Source organism: Papio anubis, chromosome 11, assembly GCF_008728515.1.
Source record: "Papio anubis isolate 15944 chromosome 11, Panubis1.0, whole genome shotgun sequence".
Classification (NCBI taxonomy): domain Eukaryota; kingdom Metazoa; phylum Chordata; class Mammalia; order Primates; family Cercopithecidae; genus Papio; species Papio anubis.
Window position 1 is genome coordinate 64,213,880 of NC_044986.1, and position 15,449 is coordinate 64,229,328.

At 40.0% G+C, this 15,449-nt stretch overlaps 1 protein-coding gene across 11 annotated transcripts in view; it reads right to left on the reverse strand.

The window, feature by feature from the left end:
• The window catches only part of HERC4 (HECT and RLD domain containing E3 ubiquitin protein ligase 4), a 149,833-nt gene that overhangs the window by 46,321 nt on the left and 88,063 nt on the right, over positions 1 to 15,449 (reverse strand). For all 11 annotated transcript variants that reach the window (XM_003903874.4, XM_003903875.4, XM_009214831.3 and 8 more), the window contains one exon: positions 379 to 498. In XM_003903874.4, coding sequence (XP_003903923.1) covers positions 379 to 498 — 120 coding nt within the window. The remainder of the gene's footprint in view (positions 1 to 378; positions 499 to 15,449) is intronic.

A 15,449-nucleotide genomic window follows, 5' to 3' on the forward strand; every position in this document is an offset into this window, starting at 1 on the left:
TCATAACAATAATGCATTCTTAGGAGTTCCAGTATGAAGAATGCCAGTATTTTCAACATTGGAGAAATAAGAGGCAATCTCATGGAAAATAAATGAGTTAAAAATCCATTTCACATTTGCAGTTTTTCTCTTTTTTAAGTATAATCCATCTCTTTGGTTTGGCTTTGGTAAAAGACTAGAATGTCTGTATATATATATACTGTATAATATATAGCACTCCTTTTGCAATGTTTTTTTATTTAAAAAGTAAGTTCTGGATAAAGTTCTGAAAAAACTTTCTCATTTCAAAACCAAGTAATTGTTTCTTTTTTTTTATTAGATACATATACATAAAAATGATACATAAAAATGAAATCACAAATTGCACAGAAAACCTACCATTCCATAGGCCTGCTGTTGGACCCAGTTGATATAATCATTCCTTATGTCTATCAATTCTTGTACTTCATGTATATAAAATTTATCATACTGTATAATCTGTCCCGTTTTCTCATTTACCTACAAAAGAAAATGTAATTGACATTAAATTTAACCAGTACTCAAGACAGAGAAATTTTTTTTTTTTTTTTTTGAGGTGGAGTCTTGCTCTGTCGCCCAGGCTGGAGTGCAGTGGCACAATATCATCTCACTGTAAGCTCCAACTCCCGGGTTCACGACATTCTTCTGCTTCAGCCTCCCGAGTAGCTGGGACTACAGGCGCCTGCCACCACGCCCGGCTAATTTTTTGTGTTTTTAGTAGAGACGGGGTTTCACCGTGTTAGCCAGGATGGTCTCGATCTCCTGACCTTGTGATCCGCCCGCCTCGGCCTCCCAAAGTGCTGGGATTACTGGTGTGAGCCACTGCACCCGGCCAAGACAGAGAAATTTAAAATGTCTAAAGAAAAAAATGCTTTGGGGATATTCTTAGCTAATATTTTCTTCCTACAAAAAATAATTACTGAGTGCCTACTATATGCAAAATGCTAGTTAAGTGCTATGGGAGACCCAAAGATTTGTAAGATGTGATATCTGCATTCAGTACCCCAAAATCTAGAAAAGAAAGACATGTCTTTATAACTACAACACAGTATGAGATATGGATGATTAAAGTATATATGGTATATATAAACTAGATACTATAAAGACTTATGGTTGGGAAATGGGACCTTAATAAGAATAGCAGCTAATGCTTGTTAAGTGTTGCTCTGTGCTGGCATCTGATTAGAATAAATTTTAGGAAGTGATATCTGGACATGATGTGAAAAATGAAGAGGATGCAAATTACCACCCCAGAGATTATCTATTAATTACAAAGATAAGAACAAATCTTTACAGTGCAGAGCACCATCTTAATCAAGTGATCTAACTAATCATCACCAACACTGGAACAACGAAATATTATGTTCTTGGTGATATAAATCAACAGGAAGCATACGAATGATCTATGAAGGAAAAATGGTTTAACCCAAATCCAATCAAGTCTCCTAATCTAAATTCTAGGTTACAGGAAATACAAGGGATAGAGGAACAAGTTAAATAAATATTACCATGAGGAAACAATCAGACAAATCCTGATTATGAAACTTTTATAAGAAAACTGGCCAAGAGTCTTCAAAAAGTCAAGGTAGCAGGGATCGAAAAAAAAAAAAAAAAAGGAGCTATTCTAAATTAAAAGAGACTAGAGGAATTCTGGTACTAAATATGGCATAATACTTTGTATCAGACTAATCTTCCTGACACTAACAATTATAACTCTAGACAATACATTAAAGAAAACTGCTGTACTTAAAAACACTGAAGATCCACCAAAAGTAGGCAGAAACAGGAATGGACACAAGCAGAGGATAGAGCTCAAGCAGAAAGCAGCAGTCTTAACAGACAGAGACTGAAGCTGCCAGCACAGCCAGCCAGTGAGGAATAAAAAAATCAAAGAAAGGAATCCAGAAGACGAAGCCCCAAAATCTGTGTGCAAACTCCCCCCACATCCTTGGCTAACTCTAAACCATGAATGCACAAAGTAAGACCTGCTAAAAGTAAATAAATAAATAAATAAATAAATAAATAAATAAAACTCAAACCCAATAAACCAACAGAAAGTACAGCTAAGAGGCTACTCCTTTTTCTTTTTCCTGAGATGAAGTCTCGCCCTGTTGCCCAGGCTGGAATGTAGCGGCATAATCTTGGCTCACTGCAAGCTCCGTCTCCCAGGTTCATGCCATTCTCCTGCCTCAGCCTCCTGAGTAGCTGGGACTACAGGCGACAGCCACTACGCCCAGTTATTTATTTATTTGTTTTTTTTTGTATTTTTAGTAGAGATGGGGTTTCACCATGTTAGCCAGGATGGTCTCGATCTCCTGACCTCGTGATCCGCCCACCTCGGCCTCCCAAAGTGCTGGGATTACAGGCGTGAGCCACCGCACCTGGCCAGAGAGGCTAGTCTTACAATAAGAGTTCGAAACAAGCATTTCTAGAGGAAAAGGGGCACATTTCATAATAATAAAAGGATTAATTCACCAAGAAGTCACAACAATCCAAAATAGCAGACCTTGAAAATAAATGAAAGAGAAATCAACAGAACCACCATCATAGTTGGAGATTTTTAACACTGCTCTCATTAACTGATAGAAAAAAATAGACAAAACCAGAAAAAAATAGACAAAACCAGCAAGTATAGATGATCTGAACAATTTAAACCAACTTGCACTCACTGTCATAGAACACTTCACCTAACAATTGTACATGAAATGTTCACTAAGATAGACCAAATCCTGGACCATACAGTAAGTCTTCATACATTTAAAAGAATCCAAAGTATACAACATACGTTCTTTGTCCACAATGCAATTAAACTAAAATCAGTAATAGAAGATTTGGAAAATCCTAGAATACTGGCAATTAAACAAAACACTTGTAAATTACTGAAAACTTTTCTTGAACCTGTAAGAGAGCTAAAGCTACAAGATAACTAAGTAGCCTGAATCCAAGGATCAACAAATGCTTACAAAAGGTAATAAGGTGCCAGAAATGGCTCATTTGTGGCAGGCAGCAAGAGGAAACTACTATTGTCATACAAGCAGAAGTAATATGCTAAAATTTTAAGGATCACTTCAAGCTGAGTGTGGGGTAGCTTGATAGTATGAAACCCAGCAGAGTCCCAGGCAACTGGCACTCACAGCCTCTTGCCCATAGACTGCCACTGGGTGCCCATGAAAACAACTGGAAACAAGGCAGAGGGGGAAAAAAAGGAAACAAGGCAGAAGATCAAGAGCCTCTCTCAATGGTACAAGGAATTAGCTGCCATGTGAGAAAGGAACAAAGGCCCGCCACCCTGTCCAGATCCTTCCTTCACACAGAGCAAAAGCCTTCAGCCACTGAGGAAGGGGAAGCAAACCCATGTCTCGTTGCTGAGGGAGGGAAAAACCTTCAATTCCTGGGAGGAAAGGTGACAAGAACAGTCCTAGGCTCAGAATCTTATATCAGTAGGACCAGAGCTCTGCAATTGCTGGGGGAGGGAGCAGAAACTGCCACACAAAAAGATCCAAAGCAGTTTGGTTGCCACAGGGAAAAGGGGAGGGAATTCTGATAAAGTTCCATGCGAGGTCCACGCACACATAATTTACCTAAAACCAAGGCTATGCTGTAACAACCAAGAACCATTTCTGTTCCCTCTCCTCTACCAATCTTGAAAGGACTGAGTAACAAGCAACACCAGTTTACAACTGACAAGAGGAAAGAGTGAGAAGAAAATCCCTCTAAGGAGTAGGCATGCAAAGTGGGGCACAAACATTCACAAAAACCATCTGACACTCCACTTCCACCCTAAACACACCGTACTACAGGCCTCAAATTCCTCCAGTGTTAGAGGCCTCAAATTCCTCTAGCATTAGAGGCCTGTAGTGTAATGAAGGTATTTATAACAAATTAAAAATTCAATCCCAGCGTAACCTCTGACTAAATAAACTCAAATCCTTACACTAATACCAGATAGGAGAGGTGTACCAATTTATAAGCTTTAAACCTACTGATTTCAGTTTCTTACTATTTTATAGATAACCCAAAATTATGAGACATAGCAAAAACCAACTGAACAGGCTGGGAGTGGTGGCTCATGCCTGTAATCCCAGCACTCTGGGAGGTGACGGCAGACAGATCACCTGAAGTCAGGAGTTCAAGACCAACCTGGCCAATGTGGCAAAACCCTGTCTCTACAAAAAATAAAAAAATTAGCTGGCTGTGGTGGCACATGCCTATAATCCCAGCAACCTGGAAGGCTAAAGTACAAGAATCACTTGAACCCAGGATGTGGAGGTTGCAGTGAGCTGAGATTGCACCACTGCACTCCAGCCTGTGTGACAGAGCAAGACTCTGTCTCAAAAAAAAAATTATTAAACTGAACAAAACAAAACAAAAAAGTGACTAGAGACAAAGCAATCAACAGAGTCAGATTCAGAGAAGACCCAAATGTTGGAGCTAGGAAACAGGGGCTTTAGGAAATATTTTTAACTTAAAAGTAAAAACACACAAAAATTTGTGGGATGCTAATAAATCCAGGCATAAAAGAAAGAAAATCTATAGCATTAAATGATCATATTAGAAATAAAGGTTAAATCAATGATCAAAGTTTCTGCTTTAAGACTCTAGAAAAAAAAAGATCATATTAAGCAAAAATCAAGCAGAAGGAAGGAAATGAAGAGAAATCAATGAAAGAGAAAACAGAAAAACACTAGAGAAGAAATTAAAAGCAAATGGGTTATCTGAAAAGATAATAATGAATAAACCTACAGTCAGACTGACCAAGAAAAAGAGATGACACAAATTACCACTATCAGGAATTAAAGAAGAAACATGATTACATACATATCTTGGTAAAACTGACTCATGAAGAACTAGAAAACCTGAAATGTCCTATATTTATTTTTTAAATTTAATAGGAAATTAAAAATTTTCCCAAAAGAAAACTCCAGGGCCAAAATAGTTTCACTGATGAATTATATCAAACATTTAATAAAGAAGTAATACCAATCTTAACCAAACTTTTTCAGAAAATAAAGAAGGATCATTTCTTAATTCATTTAATGAAGCCAGAATAAACTTGATACCAAAAGCTGACAGCAATATGAGAAATAAAAATTACAGATCAATATCCCTCATGAACACAGATATAAAACCCTCAATAAAATATTAACAAATTAAATCCAATAATATATATAAAGTATAATATACATATAACACCAAGTAAAGTTGATCCCAAGAATGCAAGGTTGGTTTAATATCCAACTATCAATGAATTTCACAATATTTCTGAAAAAAAGGAGAAAAAATATCATCTGTTCATCTCAACAGATGGAAACAACACCTGATAAAATTCAACATCCATTTATAATAAACACTCTCAGCAAATGAGAAATGGAAGAAAATTTCTTCAAACAGATAAAACCCATCTAACCGCCCCCTACCCCCCATCCCCCACCCCCTGACATTCAACATTATACTTACTGTTAAGATACTGAATGCTTTCTTTCTAAGATTAGGAACTAGGCAAGAATGACCACCATAACCACTTATATTCAACATTGTACTGGAATTCTTAGTTAATAAAATATGCCAAGAAAATAACATGATTGTATATATTAAAAAAGCCAAATGAATCAATCTGTAAGAGAACTACCAGAACTAAGAATTTATCAAGATCACAGGGTAAAAGGCCAACACTCAAAACTCAATTTATTTTCTGTAGGCCAGGTACAGTGGCTCATGCCTGTAATCCCAGCACTTTGGGAGGCCAAGGCAGGCAGATCACCAGAGGTCAGGTGTTTGAGGCCAGCCTGGCCAACATGGTGAAACCCCGTCTCTACTAAAAATGTTAAGAATTAGCTGGGCGTGGTGGTGGGCACCTGTAATCCCAGCTACTTGGGAGGCTGAGGCAGGATGATCATTTGAATCCAGGAGGCAGAGGTTGCAGTGGGCCAATATCTCACCATTGCACTCCAGCCCAGGTGACAGGAGTGAAGCTCTGTCTCAAAGAAGAAGAAAAAAAAAGGCTGGGCGGTGGCCCACGCTGCTAATCACAGCACTATGGGAGGCTGAGGTGGGCAGATCACCTGAGGCTGGGAGTTTGAGACCAGCCTGACCAACATGGAAAAACCCCATCTCTACTAATAATACAAAATTAGCCAGGCATGGTGGTGCATGCCAGTAATCCCAGCTACTCGGGAGGCTGAGACCAGAGAATCGCTTGAATCTGGGAGGCGGAGATTGTGGTGAGCCGAGATCACGCCTGCACTCCAGCCTGGGCAAAAAGAGTGAAACTCTGTCTCAAAAAAAAAAAAAAAAAAAAAAAAGAAGAATTTCTCTGTACTAGCAACAAATAATTGGAAAATAAAATTTTTAAAAATCATTTACAATAGCATTAAAAACATAAAACATTTAGGAATATATTTTTGAGAAAGAGAACGAATAAAATTTTTAAAAGAATATGCAAAATCCTTGAAAACTACAAAGCACTGCTGAGAGAAACTGAAGAGTCATTCACTATGTTCACGAATCAGAAAGGAGTAGCAAGACTCAACAATCACAAAAAACAAAATTTGACTGGACTCTAGTTATTTAAAAAGCAGTAATATAAACAACATTTTTGCTATAAATGAGGAAATCTGAAATATGAATGCACAGATAGATGATATTATAGAATTATAGTTAACTTCCTTAAGAGAAATAATGCTACTGCTGTTACACAGAAAAATGCCTATATTCTTAAGAGATGAAATATGAAGTATTAAAGGATGATATCTACATTTTTCTTTCGAATGATTCATGAAAAAAGAATACACACACAACATATATAAAGCAAATGTGACAGTATGTTAACAACTGCTGAATCTAGAATGGAGGGCACACAGGTTTTAATTATATTTGTTTTCAATGTTTCTGTAGGTTTGAAGATACTGCAAACAAAAATCAAAAAGGAAAGTGAATGGAAAAGATTTAAAAAAAAAAAAAGGTTTGAAGGAGAACATTCTGGGCAGAGAACAGCATCAGCTAAGGAAACAAAATCTGCATGTAACTGCCCCCAGCTAAACTGCTAAAGAGAATGAGAGGCACGGGGAGCAAAACTGGATTCAACATGCAGTTGGGAAATAAGCTGACCTCAATCCTCTCTAGGTTAGCCAACCTCAGCCAAGGCTCAGGCTAAAACAAGGCCAATCCTGTAGGAAATAGAATGCGCATCATTGCATGCCAATGAGTTCTGGCATGTTTTGTTACAGAATGTTACTGTGGCAAAAGCTGATACATGGAGAAATAAGGTTTTAGATTTAAAAAGTAACAGAATCAGTTGTATTTTATGAATAATATTCTGCTGAGTGAGGTATAGTTAAGAATAAGTAGAGAGGCTGGCAGTAGGATTAGGAGATTGCTAAAAGATTTAAAGTCTCTAAATAAGAATGCAGAGGTCATGGCAGCTAATGGATATGGAAAACAAGAGAAGAGTCAAAGACAACTTCCATATTTCAACCCTGGGTAAGAGTAATTTTAAAAATTACCGTACACAGGCTGGGCACAGTGGCTCACGCCTGTGATCCCAGAACTTTGGGAGGCCAAGGTGGGCGGATCACGAGGTCAAGAGATCGAGGCCATCCTGGCCAATATGGTGAAACCCCGTCTCTACTAAAAACAGAAAAATTAGCTAGGTGCGGTGGTATGTGCCTGTAGTCCCAGCTACTCGGGAGGCTGAGGCAGAAGAATCGCTTGAACCCAGGAGGCAGAGGTTGCGGGGAGCCGAGATTGTGCCACTGCACACTAGCCTGGCGACAGAGAGAGACTCCGTCTCAAAAAAAAAACTACTGTACACACACACACACACACACACACAAAGTGAGGAAAACAAGACAAACCTTTCTTAGTTGAAAGTAATGGCAGGACTGTCAAGTCACTCAAGAGAAACATTTGCCTCAAAGACATAACTGACAGTAATTTTCCTTAAAGGAGACAACTAAAGCTGTGGGTGAGGGAGAGGTAGAAAGTAAAACAAAAGGAGCCAAATGCAGACCCTACGGAGATGTTGCACTTAAGAGAAGAAAAACCACCAAAGAAACAAATAAAGTTGATCTAACATTTACAAACTAAACAAAACCAGCTAACTTTCCATTGAAGAATAACAAAAGTAACTATATAATTTGTGAACAATCACATATACATTAAAACTAAGCAATATCTGAAAGGGAACAAAATGAATCACTCAGTAACTATATAAATCTAACCAGACAATGCTGGTGTCCAAATAGGTACTCAATAAATATGAGACGGATGGATGGACAAATAAAACTTAAGAGATATTGTCTATAGTTCTTACTTCTAATGGCACTTTAAAAGGATTGGTCTATATCTGTTGCATTTTCAGTGAGATGTATTATGCTTATTGTTAATTTTTAGTAAAAATAATGGTTTATATAATTTTCATGTTTTAATGGTTTATATAATTTTCATGTTTTCCGAACTTTTGCCCTGAAGTATTCCTAATAGAAAAAGAGAACAAACACATATATAACACCATTACCCTACCTCCTTCCATGGAAGGGGGTAGAGGACTGTCAGGTCTTCAGTATGCATTATCAAGAAGGGAAGCTAAAATGTTCACTATAATTCAGACTCTACCTTAAAATTCACTCAAATTTGGCTGGGCGCGGTGGCTCATGCCTGTAATCCCAGCACTTTGGGAGCCGAGGTGGGTGGATCATGAGGTCAGGAGTTTGAGACCAGCCTGGCCAAGATGGTGAAACCCCGTCTCTACTAAAAATACAAAAATTAGCCGGGCATGGTGGCACATGCCTGTAGTCTCAGCTACTTGGGAGGCTGAGGCAGGAGAATCGCTTGAACCCGGGAGGCAGAGGTTACGGTGAGCCAAGATCATGCCATTGCACTCCAGCCTGGGCGACAAGAGCGAAACTCCGTCTTAAAAAAAAAAAAAAAAAAAAAAAAATTCAAATTTTATGTTCCAATAATAAAATTATAAAAGCTATCATTAAAGTAGACTTCACATATATTATCTCATTTAAACAGTCCTATGAAATGTATACTATTATTATGATCGTACAGATGAGTATACTAAGGCTTAGCATTTAAGAAAGTAAACAAGGTCACATAAGTAACAGAGCCAGAAATATAAAACATGCCTAAGACGCTTGCATTCTTTTTTTTTTTTTTTTTGACAGAGTCTTGCTCTGTCGCCACCTCCCAGGTTCAAGCAAGTCTCCTGCCTCCTAAGTAGCTGGGATTACAGGTGCCCATCACCATGCCCAGCTAATTTTTTGTACTTTTGTGGAGACGGGATTTCACCATATTGGTCAAGCTGGTCTGGAATTCCTGACCTCAGGTGATCCACCCACCTCACACTCCCAAAGTGCTGGGATTACAGGTGTGAGCCATTGCGCCCAGCGACACATGCATTTTTGACTCACTATATGACTGTCCAATTTGCTTGATCCTGTGGCTTAGCACTGAAGGTACAAATAATCCAATTTAAGAAGCATACATTTAATAATACTGCTTTTATTTCCACAGTTGATATTTTTATCTCCTCTAATTATTGACAAAAGCACTTTCAGTTCTTTTTTTCTCCCACTGTTTTGATTGCTTTATATCTGTGGCCAGGATACTCATTTGGGAGAAACTGACCAGAGTTGTACTACTATTACTAGCCTTCAAACAAAACAAAGACACCAAGTTTACATATGGAGACCAAAATCTTCATCCTAGAAGAAGGGGTTGTCAAACTACAACCTGTGGGTCAAATGCTACCGGTGTGTTTTTTTTTTAAGTAAATTTTGCTGGAAAGCAGCCACTCCCATCCATTTACATGCTATCCACAGTGGAGTTGAGAGTTGACTAGTTGCAACAAAAACTGTATGGCTCACAAAGCATAAAATATTTACTATACGGTCCTTTACAGAAAAAGTTTGCAGGTCCTACCCTGGAGTCTTTAGTATTGTGCTTTAATCAACTGAAATAATTAGTCAAACTCTTTCTACTAAAAAAAGAAAATACACAGGATAGTTATACAAAAAAACACAATGGCTTTCCCCTCTCCAATATTTATGTTTATACATATACAAACTAATTTTTAATCACATTGGATTCTAAAATTTAGTGCCTCTTGCAGAAAATGATTCACATCCCACTGACCTCTGATATATATTTTTGTTTATCTTACTTAAAATGTAAAAGTGAAACCACAGTTTCGATTCCTAAAAGCAAACAGGGGGAAGAGGTGAAGCAATATGGCAAAATGGAAAGCTCCACCGATCGTCCGAGCTTCATGCACACCAATTTAACAACTATCTACACAAAAAAAGCATCTTCCTGAGAACCAAACATCAGGTGAGCACTCACAGTACCTGGTTTCGACTTCATGTTGCTGAAAAAAGAGATATAAAAAGATATAAAAAAGTCTTGAATCACCAACATCACCCCTCTCCCAGCCCCTGGCAGTGGCAGTGTGGTGCAGAGAGCATTTCTGTGCATGAGGGAGAGAAAGAATGCAGCAATTGTGAGGCAGTGAGCTTAACATTGCTCTGTTATAGCAGAAAGTAAAACTGGATCAAATTTAGCTGACTCCTGTCCGCAGAGGGAGCATTAAAATCCAGCCCTAGCCAGAGGGGAATTGTGGATCCCAGTGGTCAAAATGTGACTTCCTGCAAGCCTCACCACGGCAGGCTAAAGTGCTCTGGGGCCCTCAATAAACTTCAAACATAGTGCAGGCCACAAGGACTGCAACTACTAGGTGAGTCCTAGTGCAGAACTGGGCCCAGAGCCAGTGAACTGGGGAGGCGTGCGATCTACTGAGACACCAGCTAGGGCTGTTAAGGGACTGTTGGCATTACCCCTCCTTTAACCCAAAGCTGCACAGCTTGGGGCTCCAAAAGAGATCCTCTCCTTCTGCTTGTGGAGAGAAGACGGGAGGGAAGAGTGGGGAGAACTTTGTCTTACATCTTGGATACCAGCTCAGCCACAGCTGGATAGGGCACCAGTCAGAGTTGTGAAGACTGCTTTCCAGGTCGTAGCTCCTGGACAACATTTCTAGATACACAATGGCCCAGAAGGGAACCCACTGCCTTGAAAAGACTCAGTCCTGACAGCTTTCATTATTCTGTTAACTGAAGAGCCCTTGGGGCCCTGAATAATCAGCAGCAATACCCAGGTACTATGTACAAAGGCCTTGGGTGAGCCTGAAACTTCCTGGCTTCAGGTGAGACTCAGCACATTCCCCATCATGGCAGCTACAGGGCAAGACTCATGCTTGAGAAAAGTGGAGGAAAAGTAAAGGGGACTTTGTCTTGCACCTTAGGTACCAGCTCTGACGTAGGAGGGTGAACCAATTCCAGAAGCTGGTTCTTAGATGGCATTTCTGGACCTGTGCTGGGCCAGAGGGTAAGTCCCATGCCAGGCAGCATTCACCACAAGCTCACTAAAGAGCCCTTAAGGACCAGGCGTGGTGGCTCACGCCTGTAATCCCAGCACTTTGGGAGGTCAAGGCTGGCACATTACCTGAGGTCAGGAGTTCAAGACCAGCCTGGCCAACATGGAGAAACACTGTCTCCACAAAAAATACAAAAATTAGCCAGCACAGTGTCACACGCAGCTACTGGGGAGGCTGAGGTGGGAGGACTGCTTGAGCCTGGGAGGTAGAGAGTGCAGTGAGCTGAGATTGTGCCACTGCACTCCAGCCTGGGCAACAGAGCCAGACCTTGTCTCAAAAAAGCCCTTAGGGCTGGGCGTGGTGGCTCACACTTTAATCCCAGTAAATTTGGGAGGCCAAGGCAGGCGGATCCTTGAGGTCAGGAGTTTGAGACCAGCCTGGCCAACATGGTGAAACCCTGTCTCTACTAAAAATACAAAAATTAGCCAGGCATAGTGGTGCAGGACTGTAGTCCCAGCTACTCAGGAGGCTGAGGCAGGAGAATCACTTGAACCCAGGAGATGGAGGAGCTGAGACTGCATCACTGCACTCCAGCCTGGGCGACAGGAGACTCAGTCTCAAAACAAAAACAAACAAACAAACAAACAAAAAAAAGCCATTGGGCCTCAAGGAAACATTGGCAGTATTCTGGCAGTACTCCCCACAGGCCGCTGGTGACAGTGGCCAAGGGGAGGTCCGGGGGTGTTCCTCTGCCTTTGCAAAGGGGAGGGATGAGTGGGAAGGACTGTTTTGTGGTTTGAGTGCCAGCTCAGCTGCAGTACAATAGAACACCAGGTACACTTCTAAGGATTTTCACTCTAGTCCCTGGCTCCCAGACAGAACCTCTGGAGTCACCAAGGGCCTAGGGAAACTATCTGCCCTGAAGGGAAGGACACAGGGCAGGCTGGCTTTGCCACCTGGTGATTGTAGAGTGCCAGCACCTTGAGTGAAGATAGTCAGTAGCCAGGAAGTGGTTATAGCAGGCCTTGGGTGAGACCCAGTGCACTGCTGGCTTCAGATCTGACCCAGTGTAGCCCCACTGGTTGTAGCATGGCCATAGGGGTGCTTGTGTCACTCCTCCCAAAGCTCCAGGTGCCTTAGAACAAACAAAGTTTGTTTTGGAAAAAGTAAGCAAAGAGAAAGAACAACAGTCTCTGCCTGGTAATTCAGAGAATTCTTCCAGATCTTGTCCAAGACCATCATAGTACCTTTATGATGAGTCTGTCAGAACCACAGAGTTACTGGGTGTAGGGTGCCAACTAAAGCAGATACAGCTTCTAAGCGATGACAACATCCAGGTCCTTCTGAATATCTGGAAAGCCTTTCCAAGAAGCACGAATACACACAAGTCCAAACTGCGAAGACTACAATAAATACGTAACTCTTTAATGCCCAAACACCAAAGACAAATCTTGGAGAAACAGAAACACGTGACCTTTCAGACAGGGAATTCTAAATAGCTATTTTGAGGAAACTCAAAGAAATTCAAGATAATACAAAGAAAGAATTCTACCAGATAAATTTAACGAAGAGATTGAAATGATTTAAAAGAATGAAGCAATAATTCTGGAGCTGAAAAATGCAACTGACATACCAAAGAATGTCTCAGAGTCTTTTAATAGCAGAATTGATCAAACAGAAGAAAGAATTAGTGAGCTGAGGAGACAAAAGAAAAATGAATAAAAAACAATAAGGCATGCGGCCGGGCGCGGTGGCTCAAGCCTGTAATCCCAGCACTTTGGGAGGCCGAGACGGGCGGATCACGAGGTCAGGAGATCGAGACCATCCTGGCTGACACGGTGAAACCCCGTCTCTACTAAAAAATACAAAAACTTAGCCGGGCGAGGTGGCGGGGGCCTGTAGTCCCAGCTACTCGGAAGGCTGAGGCAGGAGAATGGCGTAAACCCAGGAGGTGGAGCTTGCAGTGAGCTGAGATCCAGCCACTGCACTCCAGCCTGGGTGACAGAGCGAGACTCCGTCTCAAAAAAAAAAAAAAAAAAAAAAAAAAAAACAACAATAAGGCATGCAAGGCATGCCTTCAGAACTTAGAAAAAAGACCCGAAAGGGCAAATCTAAGTTACTGGCCTTAAAGAGGAGATTGAGAAAGAGATGGGGTAGAAAGTTAATTCAAAGGGATAATGGCAGAGAATTTCCCAAACGTAGAAAAAGATACCAATATCCAAGTAGAAGATTGTAGAACACCAAGCAGACTTAATTCAAATAAGACTCTTTGAAGATACTTAATAATCAAACTTTCAAAGGTCAATGATAAACCAAGGATCCTGAAAACAGTAAGAGAAAAAAAACAAATAACATACAATGGAGTGCCAATATGCTGGCAGCAGACTTCTCAGTGCAAACTTTACAGGCCAGGAGAGAATGGCATGACATATTTAAAGTACTGAAGGAAAAATTTATCCAGTAAAATTATCCTTCAAACATGAAGGATAAATACTTTTTTTTGAGATGGAGTTTCACTCTGATTGCCCAGGCTGGAGTGCAATGGTGCGATCTCGGCTCACCACAAACTTCGCCTCCGGAATAGTAATCAAAACAGCATGATACTGGCATGATTCTCCTGTCTCAGCCTCTCAAGTAGCTGGGATTACAGGCATGCGCCACCGTGCCTGGCTAATTTTGTATTTTTAGTAAAGATGGGGTTTCTCCACGTTGGTCAGGCTGGTCTCAATCTCCTGACCTCAGGTGATCCACCCGCCTCAGCCTCCCAAAGTGCTGGGATTGTAGCGGTGAGCCACCACGCCCCACCCTGAAAGACAAATACTTTCCTAGACAAACAAAAGCTAAGGAATTTTATCAACACTAGACCTGTGGAACAAGAAATGCTAAATGGAGGTCTTCAATCTGAAAGAAAAAAACATTAATGGGCAATAACAAGATCGTCTGAAGGTATAAAACTCAATAGTAAACAGAAAAATACAGAATATTACAACACTGTAAATATGGTGTGTAAACTACTCTTAAGTAGAAAGACTAAATGGTTAACCAATCAAAAATAACAACTACAACAACTTTTCAAAACATAGTGTAAGATATAAACAGAAACAATTTTTAAAAAGTTAAAAAGCAGGCGTACAAAGTTAAGGTGTAGAGTTTTCATTAGTCTTCTTTTTGCTTATTTGTTTACACAAACAGTGTTAAGTTGTTATCAACTTAAAATAATGGGTTATAAGATAGTATCTGCAAGCCTCATGGTAACCTGAAACCAAAAGCATACAACGAATACACAAAAAATAAAAAGCAAAAATGAAATCATATCACAAGAGAAAAATCACTTTCACTAAAAACAAAACAGCAAGAAAAAAAAGAAGGAAGAGAAAACTGCAAAACAACCAGAAAATGAATAACAAAATAGCAGGAGTATGTCCTTACTTATCAATAACATTGGATGTAAATGAACTAAACTCATGAATCAAAAGACATGCAGCTGCATGAATAGAAAAATAAGACCAAATGATCTGTAGCCTACAAGAAACACACTTCACTTATAAAGACACACAGACTGAAAACAAAGGGATGGAAAAAGATATCCCATGCCAATGTTAACCAAAAGGGCAGGAGTAGCTACCATATCAGAGAAAACAGATTACAAAACAAAAGTATAAGAAGAGACGAAGAAGGTCACTATATGATGATAAAGGGGTCAACTCAGCAAGAGGATATAATAATTGTAAATATATATGCACCCAACACTGGAGCACCTAGACATACAAAGCAAACATTATTAGACTTAAAGAGAGAAATAGACCTCAGTACAGTAATAGCTGGAGACTTCAACACTACACTTGCGACACTGGACAGAGATGTACCGGACAGAAAACCAACAAAGAAACATCAGACTTAATCTGCACTACAAACCAAATGGACCAAACACATACTTACAGACATTTCATCCAATGGCTGCAGAATAAACATTGTTCTTAGCACACGGATCACTCTCAAAGACAGACGATATGTTATGTCATAAAACAAGTCTTAAACCATTCAAAAAAACTGAAAC